Source organism: Talpa europaea (assembly GCF_964194135.1).
Source record: "Talpa europaea genome assembly, chromosome: 4".
NCBI lineage: Eukaryota > Metazoa > Chordata > Mammalia > Eulipotyphla > Talpidae > Talpa > Talpa europaea.
In genome coordinates, this window is record NC_140070.1 from 3,538,492 (window position 1) to 3,557,568 (window position 19,077).

General features: G+C 38.9%; 1 protein-coding gene across 6 annotated transcripts in view; it reads right to left on the reverse strand.

Moving 5' to 3' along the window:
- HMBOX1 (homeobox containing 1) overlaps positions 1-19,077 on the reverse strand; it is a gene marked incomplete at both ends in the record, with an annotated part of 85,553 nt that overhangs the window by 32,959 nt on the left and 33,517 nt on the right. For all 6 annotated transcript variants that reach the window (XM_084231674.1, XM_084231671.1, XM_084231673.1 and 3 more), the window contains 2 exons: positions 745-898; positions 10,447-10,557. In XM_084231674.1, coding sequence (XP_084087800.1) covers positions 745-898; positions 10,447-10,557 — 265 coding nt within the window. The remainder of the gene's footprint in view (positions 1-744; positions 899-10,446; positions 10,558-19,077) is intronic.

A 19,077-nucleotide genomic window follows, 5' to 3' on the forward strand; every position in this document is an offset into this window, starting at 1 on the left:
TGAGGAATCTCAATATAAAAATTCGATTGTTTTGAACTCTGAGAAATATATATTTTTCTTCCACATTTAATATTAGGAATTAAGTATTTCTGTAATGGAAAATTAGTACCTTAATGCACATAAAACTCTGCATCAAAACAAAATCTTATAAACATCATTTTTAAAGGTAGGAGACCAAAGGTATAATTCTTCTATATGATTTATAATAAATATATTGAACATTTCATAATTAATTCAATTAATTTATATTATTTCAGACGGGAAAATGGATGTTAAGGTCAAATTTGCCTAATGTACTGAGTATCTGCTATGGGTCAGGACCTAGCTCTAGAGTCAGAGGATAAATTACCAAAGTCAGAAACAAGAATTTTTAACCTTTAGGACGAAGCTCATTTCGGCCATACACCTTATCAATGGAAGTTAAATCATAGTAGCCTCTTATACAATTATTCAATATTTCGAAAGAAACATAGTAACGTCAAAGAGTTTTTCCAAAATACATTACAAAGATCTGAACTCATGAATATGTTTTCTTCTCGTTACTGAGAACGCTATTAAATTACACTGATAGATGCTAACTCCAATTTTACTAACTCTCAGTTCTGAGATCAACTTACTTGAATAAAACAGCTTTTACAATAGGTGAAAATACTTCGAGATAGAATCTAGATGCCAAGTTACTTCTTTGAAATGAAAACTATGTAAATCCAGTCTGGGAGATCGCCCACAGGAAGGAGGACGTACCTCTCCATGACAGCCAGACACTCCTTTCTCCAGGTAAATCGACTTCCGCGTCGTAGTCGGAAGGTGCCAGATGTGACAGAGACTGGGGGAGGCGTTTGTCTCCACTCAGGGTCCTCTATTGGAATGGGGGCTGGTCTCATACTTAGTGTAGCCCCTGAAATAAACAAGATATTTTTAGCAAATATCTTGCAATTTACTAAGAGCAAAATGACAAATATATCATGACATCATTAACTTTTGTCTCTCCATTGAAACTTGCAGGTCCAATGTATTTGATATTTACTTTTAAAAAAACTGTGATCCCCCCAGAAAATCCAAAGAGATAAATACTCCTCCTTAGACAGTACATTAATTACTTTAAAATACCATTTTAAAAATCTACATTGTTTTTCCAAACAAAGCACCAAATCTGCCTCTTCACAGAACAGGGACGTAGGTATGGCCTTTGGCCCAGTGATAACTTCCCTGGAGTACCTTTGCCTTCCTCTGAAAAAACCCTCTTGAAATTCCTTTTTGGTAGTTTTATGGTTTTTGAACAATTTACCCTATATGTTCAAAATCTGTCATTACCACAGGAACTTTGTTTTTGAAAAAATGGAACCTTTGAAGAAAGTTTTTAAGAGGAAAGGAATTTAAAGTAACTTAATTGCTGTATACTCTCACCAAAAAAAAAGTCAAATATAGCATCAAAGAAAAATGTATTTTATCTGCTTTACATGTACTAACTAAATCAGAGCTCCACAGGTCTACCAGCTATCAATGCTATGCTACTCTGGTCACTTCTTGAAGATAAAAAAACTAAAAACAAATCTATACTTGAGATATTTTATTAATCCAGACCAGCCTTTTGTCAAAGAATTTGAACTGGTGATGACGTATTTGTCCACTGACCATTTACCAACCTCCTTTTACCTGGCTTACTTCAGGCTGGAGGCTCTGACTAAAACAAGGAGAGCAATGAGGTCCCTGGCTGCCATGGAGTATTTCAAAGAAACAATTATCATTTAACGAGAGTATGGTTCGCCCTGACAGAGCTCAGGCTGTGGCTCCCCCACTGTTCTTTTTTCACACTGTAAAATGTGTCTTCCCACAGCTCAGTGATATCACTCTGCTGATCCAAAACTTCCAAGAAGTCACCTCTGCCTGTGGAATAAAATCCAATCTCTTAATAGAGCCTAAGTAAGACAGGTCAAAACGTGTCAGAATTACGTGGGACAATGTATACAACAATACTTTTTCCTCTTATCAGAAATCACATTTATTGAACCTTGGAACGAGGTGATTAACACCACGGGTATTGTTTCCACCTCACTACATACAACCCATTGTGGACCCCTTGCACCGGCTACACTTTATATGCATTCTCTATACAGTTACCAACTTTTTAAACTTATCCTGATTTTCTACTCCAAACCTCCTGTCCTGCAATCTTTCCCATCTGAGTAAATGCCATTCCTGTTCTTCAGATCGCTCAGCTCAAAAATGTTTGATTCATCTCTGACTTCTCTATTTCTCCCACATACTGTATCAAGCCCACTGCAAATCCTATCAACTTTATCTTCAAAATGCATCTGCAATTACAGCAATTTGTATTCCTACACTGGTAGCACTTTAAAAACAAGCTGGCATCACCTCTCCCTAGCATAACTTCTTGGGATAGGTTCTAAAGATGGCCGTTCACTTTAAGTCGCACCTCCTGGTAATCATACCCTTTAATCTCAGTTAGTACTGGGGCATGTTCTGACAACAGAAAATGGAAAAGGTTTGTGGCTAGGTCAAAAGCAGCTTTGCAGCTTCTTACTAGGTCTCCTAGACTGCTGGTTCTGGGGGAAGCAAGCTGCCACGGAGAACTGTAATGAACCCAAGATCACAAAGTTCCAAGAAGCCAGCCATGTGGAGGGCCACATGGAGTGAAAGATGCCCAATCAGCCCCCAGGTGCTCCTGCCATCCTAGATGCCAAACATATGAGGGAAAAAACTATTCTGGACATTCTGGCTAAGCAGCCCTCCTGTGGAGAACTAGAGAACCCAGCTGACAGAGAGAAACAAAGCCCCATGACGGTGCACCCATGTAGTAGCCAGCACCCAACATGGTTCCTAAGAACCCCCTGCTCCTGCCTGCCATACACACCCTATGTAGTGCCTCCCCCTATTGTCCCAGTTAGTCTGACCAAGAGCAGATGGCATTAGATGTAGAGGATACTGGTGTCTGTCTTGGTTGCTCTCTCTTAGGTAACTCACTTGGGAAGACAAGCTGCCACACACTCAGGCACAAGACACATCAGGTGAGGACCTGATGTCACTGGCCAGCAGGAGGTGAGAACTGGGGCTGCCAGCACTCGTCAAGTACGTGAGCTTGAAAGTGGGCCGTCCAGCCAGTCCCAATGACGGCAGCCTCATGAGAACTTTGAGCTGGAACGATCCAGCTAAGCCACTCTTGGATTCCTGAATCACAGAAATTGTGAAATAACAAGTGTTTGTTGTTTTTAACTGCTAAATTTTAGGGTAATTTACTAAAGAACAGAGAATTCACACAAGCCATCAAAATCATCTCAGTTGTTTTTTCCCACATTCCCCCAACATATTGAATATTATGTGTATCAATAATTTGCCACATTTCTGTTTGGTGGCCAAAATTTTTTCTTTAATAAGAGATTTCACCATTAGTAAGAATGAGCATCTTTTCCTGTTTACTGACCACTACAATTTTCTTGTGAATTTCTATTTTTCCCCATTTTTCTCCTGGGTTATTCATCTTACTGGTTTGTACAATCACCAGTTGCTAGTCATGTGGATTACAAGTTTTTCACCAATTTGCCATTTGTCTTTATCTTTATAATGGTGTCCTTTGTGATCTTAATTTTTATGTAGTGAAATCTGTCAATTTTTTCATATGAGCAATATAGGTTTTGCCGCACATAAATGTTTTTATAGTTCTCATTTTTGTTCAAGCCCTTGATAGGTGATTCCCTGTTGTATGTAATGAAAAGTATTTTTCTTAAGTTGTAAGTATGTCATCATATAACGCTTTAGATGTTCTTGGCTTACAATAAAATTGGAGCCAGGAAGCTATGGCCTGTTTTCTATTGTTTTTGTAAATAAAATTTTGCTGGAACAAAGCCATGCACATCCATTTACTTACAGTTGTTTTTTAGGGGGTGGGAGCACTGAAACAGCAGAGCTGAGGAGCTGGGACCCATGGCCAAAGAGTGATTTTCTAATCCTCTACAGGACGAGTTTAGTAGCTTACTGGCTTGCAAAATTCCTGATCTACCCACTATGTAACTCTAAACTGAAACCTTCATTAGGCAGTTCAAGAGAGAGGATTCCAGGGCCTCCCTAATGGCGCAGGAGTTAAAGACAGTGTTATCAAGCTATCGCCAGCCACTAAGATATGAGTTTGATCCCTGGCCAGGGAGATAACCCACATGGGGCAGCAGACCTTTCCTGTCTTATCGGCTGCTCCCCTCAGCAGTGTATTTTGTCAATCTGCCTGTTCTGCTCCCCACTCTGTCTCTGGTGAATCCTCTCACACCCCCCCCCACCTCTGGCCTATACCCCAGTTCTTATATGCATAAATAAGTCAATCTAAAAAAAAAAAAAAAAAGGATACCATTTACATTTACAAAAATAACTTGGCAATTAGGTCAAATATAAGTAAGAATTACAGCATAACAAGGGCCCTGGAATCTACCTACTTAGATTATACAAATTTTGTTCTCAGGCGTGGAAAAGAGGTCTAAAACAGAGCCAAACTACTACCATGACTCATCAAAATAAGGGAGAAACGTACAGGGTACAGCAATAGCAGGTCCTCTCATCCAAGAGCGGACTCTGTAAAAGAAGAGTAGTTTTGGGCTTCATGGGAAGGAAGTGGAATAGACCCACCTAGGAGGCCTCACCTGTAACTGTGATATGCTTTCATTGTTCAGGCGAATGACAAATGGGCTCAAATGAAATAGGCACAAAGAATCTTAATCGTGAGGATGAAGGAAATAAGCCAATAGAGGATAATGGTTCTCTCTTAGTACTGGGGATTATTGGTAATATAGCTATGCTTCCTTCTAATATTCTATATTGTCCAGATTTGGTCATGAAGGGAATGAAAGAGGGAGGAAGGAAGGTAAAAAAGAAAGAGGAAAAGTAAGTTGTATTCTGGTTACTTTGAAATAAATCAAAGAAATTTATACCCAGAAGGGGGAAACTGAATAATTTCAAATTTGTGAGCATACTTAATTTGAAACATAATATTATCGCATTACTTTTCAGATTTTTCTTCTGGCTCCTTTCTCTTTTTCAATGTAGCAGTTTTTAAAAATAGCACAGGAAACACTCCAACAGATTTGTTCTAGAAACCTCCGTTCATCTCATCTTGCTCCAGTTGAAAATGTTGGAGAGCAAGGAACAACCCAAGAATGGGTTCAAAATTATTGACCATGACAGAAAAATACAGCTATCAGAAGGCAGGAACAATGTATATTTAAACTTTAAACCTTAACGTAAAAGATAGGCATTCTGGGTTGGCTAAAGAACCTTACAGGAAAACCATGTTACCTAGCTTCCTTATAGAAACATTTTTGCTTTCCGCATTATAGCTGGGTTTCTATAAGATAAAATTTTACACATTCATCTAGCACATGTAAACATGTGAGGAAAAAAAAACCAACTTTGTAATCTGCGGATAGATTTTTAAATTTTCACAACTGTTCTCTATGAATACAGGATCATTTCCCTCCTTAACAGTGTCATTTCTCAGTGCTACCGAGCATTTGCCAATCTGCTGATGACTGCAGCATTGTTACTACTCGGTCCACAGACACCAGCCTTTCCAGAAGTGGTTTCCCGTCCTTCCCCATGTCACACACACACACACTCCCTGAGGCGCCCACACTGTGACAGTGAAGGAGGCATTACTTGTGATCGCCAAATCTACTTCCCGTGTTTGCTGCATATTCCTCTTGACAAACTTTAATTTAGAAATATGCAGAATCAGTGTCACGAGCCAAAAGAAACTCAGCAAACCTGTGTGCTACAGTAATGTTTAAATTAGACTAGGTGAAAGATTGTTGAGCTTACTTCTAATGTCAACTACACTGAATTCAGTACTTCTTTTTTAAAAAAAGGTATTTTCTTGTAAATGTTTCCATAAAAGGCAAGATAAAATGTATTTCATCAGTTTCCATCACTGTTATATCTGTAGGCCTTGGCAGGCTTTGGGTAACACTGGGAATTTCTGATAATTGGTTTATTAGAGCACTATAATATATCTGTATCTACAGGATTATCAATACCAAAAACTAATACTCACGCTATATTATTTCTCTTGCTGAATCCACTCAAAGAGAAACTAAAAAAAAAACCAAAAAATCCATATCCAAATGAATTCAGAGTAAAGAGATTGAAAAAGAGAAAAATTTCAATGAAGGAATACAGAGGGAATTTCTCTGAGAGTCAGGAATAGAGGCACAGAGAGGACAAGCATTTTTTGTCTTCTAAATGCTTGTATTTAGAGAAAAAAATAATTTTTCATGTTGTGCTTTTGCTTAATTTTGCATTTTCTCCTTAGAATGTACGTAAATGGATGGTACCATTTACACTGCTAGACAGAGGGAAAAAAGTGAAATAAAAGAACTACTTGTCAGTAAAAATAACTGCTTTCTTTTTTCATTTTTGGCTTTCCTATTTTCTATCTACTTGCCCAGTTCTACATTTCCTCGAACTTCCCAAAGAGGCAAAATGTGATCTTAGCCTCTTCAGTTTCTCACATCCTAAAAGCTATTAACAAGGCAGATTAATTTCCTTTTATTTTTGGTCTCTGTCCCTCCCTCCTTTTTATTATGCTGTGTATGTATTTCTCAAATACACAATACAGGTACAAAGCTTAGGAAAACACAAACGTCACATAGTTAATAGTCTCCCTGCTACCACAGTACTCCTGGCTCTCCAGGCCCCTCTGCAGGGCAGTGCTTTCCAGCTCCCAGCACAGCTTTGCAGAGACGGGCCCTGTGCACACGAGTGCACCTACGTGTGTTCCCCTTATGTAAACAGCATTGTTTTGTACCTTACTTTGTTAACTTGCAAGTTTGATGACATCACATATAAACTGAATTCATATAAAGCCATCTTTAAAAAATATAGCTGCTTACCACCCCTACTATTCCATTACACAAATATACCATGATTTAGTTAACCGGTTCTCAAATGAGGGACATTTAGGTAGTTTCCAATCACCTCACAACGACGTACTATAAGCAATTCTGAAGTACTATCAGCAATTCTTGACACAGTAGATAAGCTATTAACAGTTGAATGTAATTTTAGTTAATTTTAGCCCAGGATAATACATATTAGCTCCAAAATGTCAAAGAATTTAAAATATATATATGTATTTCTTTAGCTAAGGCCAAAAAAAAAAAAAAATAAACAGAATAGTCTATCTACATTTATTTAGAAAGAATTCAATGCCATATTAACTCAAAGTTAAAATGCAAAGAAAACCATAAAAAATTAAATTTCAATTGCTAATATCTAATTAGTATAGATGCAAAGAAAACTACCAGTTGACAATTTTGACTTTACTCTCTTCAGACAACTTTAAAATGTGTCCTGTAGAAAACTTGATTAGAAAGAATTCAGTGCGGATTTGGTTTTCAAATAAAAATCAGAAAGACCCTCCAAAGGGGGACAATCAGCATAATGCTCTTGATTGAAAACCAATCATCTTGGTTTATTACATAACAGCTAGGGGAAACGTGTTATTAAAAAGAGGCACTCTTAAGAAAACAGCACTACTCCACAGCATGAATGCTGTTAGTCTTCCCATTTTTCCTTTCTGAACTTCCTCCCAGTTCTACATTTCCTCGAACTTCCCAAAGATGGGTGAGCCTAGCTCTGGTTCTACGATAAATGATATAGGAAGATTAAAAACAAAAATGAAACAATAACAGTCTTTAAAACACAGCCCTGGGAGAACGCTACATCACCCCAGCACCAACCTGGGCCCCAACAGTGGTGCGGTGCTCTGGGGTGTGCAGCTATCACTCCAGCTGCAACGATGCTGCTGGGCCCCAGAATGAATTCATTTTCCTGGTACCCTAGTTCCCTGTCTAGGACTGGACTCAGCCCTGAGTCCCAGGGTGGGAACATAGCCTCACTGGCTGTGATAAGGTTACCTGGCCGGCACGGCACTGCTGTACCTGTCAAATCCAAAAAAACAAAAATTTCTTCTCTTATGGAGGCTGAAACTGCCTTACACGGGACCAGGTTTAGCCCCAAATGTTTCATTGCTCTGTCCTGTTTGTGTTGGAACATCCTGACAATCCCTCTGGTGGTCCCCCTGATAGCCAATTGTTAGATGTGACCGAAGTTTACTAAATCCGTGTGCAAAAGTTCCTTATTTACCCATTTGATCTCATTATCAGCATAAGCAGTTCTATTAAGTTGATGTGCCAATTTTTTTGTCTTTCTCCATCTGATCTGAGCTGTGAATCATGGAGCAGTGGTATCTTTTGGAAAGAGTGCTGAGGGCTGAGTTTGAAGTGTTGCTTCAAGCATGATCTATCTATCTTCAAGCATGATCTATCTAACAGTTCTATGGAACTGTTGTTCCATGATAACCATCAGCTGCATGTTGCCATCGAGCATTTGAAAGATAATTGCTCAGTATCAAAAGACAAGGAAAGACAAGTATCTCACTCATGTAAAGCATACTGATTAAATCACAGAGTGATATTTATTAAATATAGTATTAAAATAATTTTAGCTCTTTCTTTCCACTTTTTAAAAAGTGTGGTTACTAGAAAATTAAAAATCCTACCTGTCACCCTCACTGTATTTCTACTGCACCATGCTGCCTTAGAACATTTAACTAAAGGCAGCAATAACAGAGCCATTGTTTTGAGAAGTCTGCTGTAGATTTAGATATCACCAGGAAAATATCTAAAAATGAAGTTCTTTACAGAAGGATTGTCAATAAATGGTGAAGTAATGCTAGATGAAGTTTTATCGACCCTTTGCATTCCCCACTGGAGTAACTATTCAGGCAAACACCATCAGTGGATGCTAAAGTCATGGTGAAAGGTGGTTGTGGGAAGGGATCTTCGACCAGTGGCTAAGTGATGACTTACAGATTATTTACAAATTGCAAATACACTTAACAAATGATCAAACTTAGCATGTGCAGAGTATTATAAGCTCACTTTAGATGCTTCATGATGTGACTACATGAGAGAAACATTACTAACAACACATATTGCCCCAGTGTTTTATTGAGAAAATTTTCAAACATACAGCAACAACGAAAGAATTTTATAGTGAAAATCCATACTTATACCACCTACTATTTTACTAAACTTACCTTATCACATATCTATGCATCTCCCTATCTACCCATAAATTCACTTTATTTTGATAAATGTTAGCCTAAATTGCAGCCATCAGTCCATACCCCCCTTAAATAATCTTATGAGCATTCTTGCCAAAAATGTCTAACTTGAATTTAACCCTGCTTCTGTCTTAACCCCCAGTTTATAAGAAATACAGGGGCTATAAGAAGAATAAGTTAATCAACACTAGCATATGTAATTTTTGAAATTTTTATTCACTTATTTTATATAAAGCAAAATGCTAACAATTAATGTTTCTAATAAGACAGTAAACAGGTGTTCACTGTGCTTGTCTTTTGACTTTTCTGTATGTCATAAACATTTCAAAATAGAAACTGGGAGGTGGGATAGATTAAAAAAAAAAATCACTGCAGAGAGGTTGCAATGATCTATTGTTTTGTCCTGTTAAGACTGAGATGAAGATCTATGGAAAAAAATCTTGCCTCCCCCAACCCCCAACAAAAATATGTCTCCATAACATTTTTATTTCCACCTCTGGTCCAATGATATTATTAGGTAAGCATTTTCAATATGCAATATTCCAACGAATGCCTTCGCCTATCAGCACAGGCGTCAGGGCTGTAGCATTACAGACGGAGGCGCGGGTCATAAGGTTAAATCTGAGCCCAGGCTCACAGCCACTGGCCCGCGCAACATGTAGACTGAGACAGTCCGTCACACAACTTCACATTTCACTTTATGACCCCTATTGCAGGCATCCTGCAGCAGATCTTGCCTGTTCCTGGCAGATCTAGACACAGAAGTTTCTGATCTTTTCCTTAAGTTTTCATTCTACCTTCCGACCAACTGCTGCTCCCGGAAGTCATCGGAGTAGCTAGACCCTGAAGTCCAAAAACACATGCATCACTCAGGTAAACAGATTCAGAAACAGAAAATCATTGGCAGAGATCACTGGATATGGCAGAACATGCACTAAATAAGAACATTAACTTTGTATTACTGGCTAAAATAAGATTTACAAAAAAGACTAGATATGGAATCTTCATGTATGCCTATAGTTGAGGACAGGAAAACCAGTCACTGACAAGCATAACCCTTCTTTCAAAATACACTTAGAATGATGATACAACCCAGAAACATAAGAGCACCTTGGAGGAAGAAGGAACATGACTGGCTAATATTAGACACTAAACTGAAAAGTGTTAACAGTCGGGGCTTATGTTTTACAGCTAATAGTGTTCTTTAACAGTAAATATGAAACTACCTTAGGGAACGTGGTCAGCACATGGATTCAATACAGTTATTAACTACATATGTCTTATTTCAGATGCAATGAAAAAAAGGAAATGATATTTACCCGGGTTTGTCTTCTCAAGCTGATACCATCGATAAAATGCCCTTTTCTTCTGCTCACTCAGGTCTGATCCCTGCTGCAACAGCCAGTGAGAGATCCGGCTCTGGCTGATACCTATGTGGAAAAAGACGTAACTGTTGGGGGTACTGAAATCACAGGGAGGTTAGTGAGGGCTCTTCCTGTTGGGTCTGAGGGACGGGATGCTTTGTTCTGTGTCCTCTGTAAGGATCTGTAACTTGAGCAAACTCTTCCATATCAGACTTCTCTGCAAAGACTGACTGCACTGGCTAGGATACTCTCAGCAACGATCTATTAACCAAGACTTGACAGTGGTCTCTAAGATTAACCTCGGAACATGAGATAAATGAAGAGATTTGCAAGTAACTGTTATTTGTCAGAATTTGATTAATTTTGTGTTTCACCACCACACCTCCATACATATATTGAGAAGAAAAACAATCAACCCAATATATTTTGCTACTTACTTATGAAACTGATTCAGAGATTTGGAAAAGGTCATTGAAAAAACTGTTTTCAATAAGGTTTCTGGATTGTCAATTCATTTATGCATTTTTGGACTCGTTACCATTAGCACAGATAACTAAGACGTGGAAGACTTTTAGAGTTATGCTGCAATATGACTTCAAGAAATCTCAAGAGATAGATGTTTTTCCAATACACTTATCTAAAAATTGAACAGAGTTTAAAGCAGTAGTGTTCAGCTATCAGTCAGAAATTCTCGATACCAATTAATTAAAAAAGTGAAGAACCACAACATGAACGAGTGAAAAATGCAGGTCTAAAACTAGTATGAGAATCACATGCTCCTTCTGGTCATTATAGTTTTTTGAAAGATGAATAATTCAACATACAATTAGCAAAAGCAAAGAATAGTAAGAACGATGAAATTGTCATATGCACCCACCACAAGGCACTTCCCAAAAGGCCATTTGGCTACTAGAGTGGGTTAACCTCATTGAAACTCTCCCAAGGAGCTACTTACAGTAAGTAACAGGCTAGGACTGAATACCACCTGCACCCACACCTTTGTGAAGCACAACAGGAAGACCGGGTTTCAGTACCACACCCCAATATGAGAAATAGGAGGTCTGGGGACAACATTAACTCATGAAAATGGAGTCCTTAGAGTTTCACACACTTTAAAAATCTATGTCAAAAGGAAATGTAAGGAAATGGAGGAGGAAGTATTGAAAGAAAGGCAGTTGGGCTGTGAAGCAAGATTCTGACTGGAAAGACTTTTACTTTTAAATGGATGAAATTCAGAATTTCCCAAAACCTAAGTGACTGTATTCTGAAGTAATTCACACAGCAGTTTTCCAATGGGTTGAAGATCTATGGGATGCAGGTGCTGGCAGCTAGCACTGTCTGCTTATTTTAAAGGAATGCAAATTATTCTGGATAATTAAATTGTCTCTGTTTAGCAATACTTTCAACAAAAGTCTAGTGTCTGACACTATGCTATTTTTTAACTCTACATTTAAACAAGACTGAAGAAAATAACCATTTACCATGAAATCAGAATCAATTTTCCTATCAACAAAATAATTTTAGATTTGACCATACCATTTAAAACAAGAGGGAATTTGAGGAAAATCTGTTAAGAAAAAAAGGAATATGGGCCTCCTTAGTGGCCCATCACGGCTACAGCCCAAGTTTGATCCTGGCCAGGGAGCTAACCCACATATGGCGCAGCAGACCTCTCCTGTCTCGCCCATTGCTCCCTTCAGCAGTCTATTTCAGTAGAGCCACCTCTTCTGCTCCCCATTCTGTCTCTGGTGAATCCTCAACCCCAAATGCCCTGCACCTCTGGCCTACACCCCAGTTCTTCTATGCCAAAAAAAAAAAAAATTCTAACAAAAACTTCTCTAAAAGAAAAAGGAATGTATTGGTTCTATTCCTTTCAGTACTAGTTTTCCCTGACACGGTCAGATCACACATAGAAGAAGCCACGGAGCCCAGTAGATACTAACAGTTCCAGGTTCCACCTGTGCTGTAGTGGCAGTGAAGGGTAAAGCCCATGCAAAGGAGGTTAATTATAGCATATTCACATGATAAGACAATAGGTAGCCTTTTAAAATCAATGTTTTAAAACAGTCCTCAAAAACAAACAACAACAAAATAATCCAAACAAAACAAACGAAAAGCCAACACCACCAAGTGCTGGAGGAGATGGAACACTCAGGGCTACTATGTGAAACGGACAGGACCACCAATGCTGAGTACATGAATACCACATCACCTAGAAGTTTCTTCCCTGGGAATGTAGCCCACAGACACGAGCATGTGCGCAACACAACTATGTGCAAAGGACATGCACAAGAAGGCTATCTGAGCATTATTATCCCTGGTAGATCCCAATTTGAAGCAACTCGACAGGAGGTGTAACCCATCAACAAGAGAATGCGAAAACAGTGGTGATGAGCATTCTATTGTAGACTATGATACCAAACAGAAAAGGGGTAACTGCTGCCATATGCAACTATGTGGTAAATCTCACAAAGTAATGTTGGTCTATAAAAGTCAGGCTCACACACAAAAGTCACATACAACTATATGAATCAATTACATAAAGTAAAAATAACAGACACAACTCACCTATGCCAGCGGCAATCAGAATAGTGGCAACTTATGGCTAGGAGGGAGAAATTAATTGCCGGGAGGTACTATGAGGAAGGCGTGTGGGGTGACAAGCATTGATCTTGATCTTGATCCAGGTAAGCGATTACATGTGTCTTCACTCTGTAAAAGCCATTATGCTGGATACTTTTTTGTTTTTATGTTATATTGCAATAGTTTTTTTTCCCCAAAAAGTTCAAAATTATGTAGTGTTTTAAAAAATAAAGCAAATGAATATGTATCAATATGGGAAGACACCCACATACAAACGAGAAAGTATACAGTTTTAGGAATAAAGATATATTCTTAATTATGTTCTTTTTTGTAAAGTAAAATTCAGAGTGGCACTCTTCCTACACTGTTCACTCTAGATTCTTTTCTTTCTACAAACATGCATTAATTTATCTTATTTTTAGTCTTTCTCCATAAATACTACATCCTATATTGGTTGTCTTATAAACATTGTAATTAAGTCAAACAACAGAGAGGTGCATGGTTAATTACAGCTTTCTCTCCCTAATCCCACTTTTTGCAGTAAGCAATGTTCACATATATTTTATGGATTGCTCCACCATAGCTATTAATTAAAAAAAATAAAGGGAGTAAAGTTAATAAAGAATATCCTCCAATTCAGTCTTTTTTGTGAGGAAAAAACAAGCAAAGAACTTCTTCCATACAGATTTTTTTTTCCCCCAAGATTTATTTATTTATACAAGCACTGGGGTACAGGCCAGAGGTGCAAGAGGGTAAGAGAATTCACCAGAGACAGAGCACGGAGCAGAACAGGCAGACGGACCGAAGATACTGCTGACGGGAGCAGCGGGCGAGACAGGAGAGGTCTGCCGCGCCATGTGGGAATCTCCCTGGCCGGCCGGGAATTGAACCCGTGCTGCAGAGGCTGCGGACAGCTTCACAGCGCTGCGTTCAACCCGCTGCACCACCGGGGAGGCCCTTCCATACAGATTTGATCTCAGTTTTCATATAGTTAACATAGAAAAAAAGTTATGAAGCAGGTAGTTTTCCAGATGTAAAAAGTAAGAGAATGACACATTTTTATCATTACTTTTCTCCATTACCAGTTTGCTGACAGGGCAGGTTGCTTGAACTCATCCTCCGGGCTATCCCAAGGCTTGGAACTTGGCTGTGCAAGGTGCCAAAAGCCCTTGCAGCTCCTCTGTGCTGCCAGTTTTTGTACTTCTCTAGGACAAAATTCCCCCACTGCTCCTGTTCTTCCTGATGGATGGAAAAAAGTTATTCTCCGTAAATTCTAGCTCCTCAAAATCTCTTTATTATCTTTCTTTCATGGGGCAGAGGAAAAATTCCATAGAACCTTCATAAATGGACATACTAAAACTAACCTCTAATTTCTTCCCTATACGTGAGTAGTAATCACATTGTAATCAAAGGACTGAAAGCTTTTCTGCCAGTGACATTCACATTCTTTTCTGAGCTTCAGCTGCTCAGGCTCCTTCCTCCAACGCCATGCTCCCTTCCACTAGAGGGCTCTCCACCACAGCCCATTCTTGTCAAAGTCCCTAACACTAAAATCTGATGTTTCAGTGGAGTCACACTGCTGACCAGCACATCATCTCCCCCCTGGAATGCAGGCTACAACCCCCAGCGCTGCACTGCAGTCGCTTCAGGGAGTGCTTGCAGCTCCTTGCAAGTTCCTGTCCCTGGGTTCCAACTTGAAGCTTCTTCTGTCTAGACACTCTGCCTTTGGTCGTCTCAATTATCAACAATCATGACTGAAAACAGCACCCAAATAATGACGTTCAGAGCAGCAAACTGTTCTTTCAAACCATCCGTTAGATAGCTCCATGAGGACGTCCCACAGGTCCTCAGCATAGTAAACTTAGGTCATTATCCTCTCCCCTGAAATCTGTTCTTCCGGTGTCCCCCATCTCAGTTCTATCTTCCACTCTACTCTGCCCACTCACATGTTTACGAAATCCAACTACTTTCTCTCATAAAACTCTTTTCATGTTCTTTCCAATCCTCATTCCCGCAGTTTGGAATCTCAGCCTCTTCTGCCTGAACAACTGAAGGTACCTTGATTATAAGAACAAGTCATTCACAATCCACAAGCACAAGATCGGCACGATCAGATCCTTTCTAATAAGAAGATCATCTCAGAGCTCATACAGTGAAGCTTGGTGTTTCAAGCAATTTTCTGCTTGAGAATCGCAGGCATCTCTACACCTCACCCTGCACAGCGCAACCAGAGTGACATCTAAAAAAAATTAAGTTAAAACACATACATCATTCTCCATATAAATAATTCAGAAATGTATAGAGAAAAAAAGTCCTTTCATCCCCAACTCTTCTCTTATTCCCTGTTGTAGACATGTAGACACGTCAGGTTACCTGGTATGATTCCTTCTATGAATCTTTCCTATGCATTTAACACATAAACATGTCTATTTATACATCCAGTTTTTAAAACACACATTTGGAGTTATTCTAAACAGAATAAAGCAAATTAATGCTTTTCACATCATGTGTTAGAACTTTCTCATGGAATACAAATCTTGCATGGTATTCTGTACCAAAATATACCATAATCCATTTAAACATTTACCTGCTAAGGGACACTGCAGTTGTTGCTAATGCTTTCTTATTATATGTTATGAGCAATGAATCACATTTATTTGTGCATGTGAATAAGTATTTTAGGGCCAATTTACAGAAATGGAATTTTTGACTCGTAGCTTCTGAACAGTACTGCAGTTTGTGACAGACACTATCAGTTTGTTCCCAGTTTTATAGTCTAATAGTGATAAGAAAGTTTCCCTAAATTCTCAACATTACTAGTATTATAAAACTTATTTAGAATGCCTGAGTTACGTTTTGTAAACCTGTATTACATGAATATAAAAAAGAATTATTCAGATGAAAGCTGTAAAACTAAATGGAAAGCTAATTTTTAAAAATCCACCCAAATTCTTATCACTTAGAAAAAATTACATTAAATTTATATAAAAAAGAAATAATTACACTGACTACACAATCACTCCAAGCACATGTAGACATAGAAGAGAAAAAGTAATTATTAAATAAGATCATACTATAAAAAGAAACCTAAAATGTAAAAACATTAAATTTGATTTTAACACAAGAAAAATTTAAAGACCAATAAACTAGGGTGAAAAGTAAAGCCACACTCAAGGTCAGTAACTGCTTTGAGAGGAAAAATGAGATACCCCAAAAAACGAGGTAAAGCAAAGGAAATGATGGTACAATCACATTTTCTAATTTTTCTAATTTGTGGGCAGTATCTAATAGTTCCTGGTTTAAAAAAAAACAAACAAACACTGCAGGGTCTCCCTGGTGGTGCAACGGGTTAATAAGCACCGTACTATGGAGCAGTCCATAGCCTATACAGCGCAGGTTCGATCCCTGGCCGGCTGGGGAGCAGCCCACGTGCGAGGTGGACCTCTCCTGACTGGCCTGCTGCTCCCCTCAGCAGTGTATTTCTGTCATTCTGCCTGTTTTGTTTCTCACTCTGTCTCTGGTGGATCCTTTCACCCCCCGCATCTCTGGCCTGTGCCCCAGCTCTTATATGCATAAATAAATAAATCTTTAAAAAAAAAAAAAAACCTGCAGAAATTAGCAGACTACTAGCCAGTTTCCAAAACAATGCCTAATGATCCTCTTGGGTTTTTTTTTTTTTAATGCATACACGAGCTGGGGTGTAGGCCAGAGGTGTGGGGGTGGGGGGAGGGGTAAGAGGATTTACCAGAGACAGAGTGGGGAGCAGAACAGGCGGACTGACTGAAATACACTGCTGAGGGGAGTAGTGGGCAAGACAGGAGAGGTCTGCTGTGCCATGTGGTTTAGCTTCCTGGCCAGGATTTGTACTCTTGCTGCAGTGGCTGCCAACAGCTTCATAGTACTAAGACTTAATTAACCCCATGCACCACCAGGGAGGCCCTAATGATCCTCTTGTAATCTCCACCAACACTGCTTCAGGATTGGTCTGTGCAAGCAACAAACATGGCTGAAGGGATAAGCTTGTAGTTTCAGAGTAGACTAGGTCATGAAGATGCTACGGCTTCTACCTTGCTCTGTGTCTCAGACAGTTGGTTCTGAAGGAAGGTGACTGCCATCCAATGACCCCTTTCAACCGGGATACCCGTAAGATACCTTGGAAACAAATTCTTTGGTCTGAGTTCAATCTCAGGACCACCACAACCATCTCTTGAAACACCCTGAACCAGAATAACCTATCAAAGTATGGATTCCTGACCCACAGAAATTGAGTGAGATAATAAAGATTTAGGTTTTCAGTTGCTACGATCTGATGCAATTTTCTGCATGTGGACAACTAATACACATACATATAAATATACATACAGATACTATTTAGCCCCACCTCTCTTCCCACCTTATCCTGATATTTGGAAGATTTGTTGGCATAGTCAAAATTTATATCCTGTTCTGGATTCATCATTCCAAATAGCTGTTTACTCATAATTCTAGATGTACAACACAGTTTCCCGTTCATAAGCTTGGTATTTTTTTTTAAGATTTATTTATTTATGCATACAAGAGCTGGGGTATAGGCCAGAGGTGTGGGGAGTAAGAAGATCCACCAGAGACAGAGCGGGGAACAGAACAGGCAGACTGACTGAAATACACCGCTGAGGGGAGCAGCGGGCGAGACAGGAGAGGTCTGCTGCGCCATGTGGGTTTCTCTCTGGCCGGCAGGGGATCGAACTTGTGCTGCACAGGCTGTGGATTGTTTCATAGTGCAGTGCTTAACCCCTTGAGCCACCAGGGAGGCCCAAGGTATTGTTGTTGTTATTTTTAATTGAGGAATATTTTATATAAAGAGAAGCGAATTACTCTTAGGTGAATACACAGCAAGTTTTGATATAAGTATACACATATGTGACTACTGTTCAAATCAAGATGGAGAACATTTACATGCTCCTTAAAGGAGCCTTCCTAAATCCTTTCTTGTGAATGCCTAAAATCTGTATTTTCAAATTAACTTTTGGTTGGGAAGATTTTTCATCAGCCAGTTTTTATTAGTAGAGGTTTATTGGCACTGTATTCCCCAGTCCTCAAATGTTTCTATATGTGTTGTATATATTTATTCTTTGTGGCAACTCTATGGAAAAAATCTTGGGGGGCTAGACTTTCCCTTGAAATCTGCTAACCTGGAGTGGTATCAGCAGGACCAACATAGTAAGGACCTCTGAAAAGTGAGAAAGCAGAAGCTGCTCTATCATAAAAGCACTGACAACTGTCAGTGACCTTAAGGCCTGAAGTAAGGAGAAAGTGAAAGCGATGGGAGAATCACAAATTGTCTGCTTAAGTATTAAAAACATGCTCCTATACACACAAATAGAGCTCCTCAGCAAAAGTTGGGAAACCTACTGGTTATGGACACTTGGGGAAATCTCTATCCAATAAGTATTTCACCATTCAGCTAACAAGGAGGAGACTTCAGGTGCCACACACCACGAAGAATAATGACTTTATGGAATTAACTCAGGAAGTAACTAAACAACAATAAAACATTAACAACAAATCCAGGGATGCAGCAGGATATGAATTCTAAAATTTTCATATACTATTTAAATTGTCCCATTTAAAAAAATGTATAAACCATGCAAAGAAACAAAGTATGACACATAAATACAAAAAAGAAGCAGTTAATAAGAAGTGCCTTTGAAGACATCCAGATGTTGGACTTCACTAGACAAAGATTTAAATCAGCTGTTTTAAAGGTATTTAAACAACAAAAGAAAACTTGTCTAAAGAAAAGTACAAGAAAAATGTCCCCACCAAACAGAATATTGATGAAGAGACTGGAATTATGATAAAAAACCAACAGCAATTCTGGCAGCTGAAAAGTACAATAACTGAAAATGCCCATAAGGGGGCTTAACGTCAGATGGAACTGGTAGTAAAAATAATCAGCAACCTTGAAGACAGATCAACTGTAATGTCTGGTTTGAAGGAGAGAAAAACAAAGCAAAGAAAATA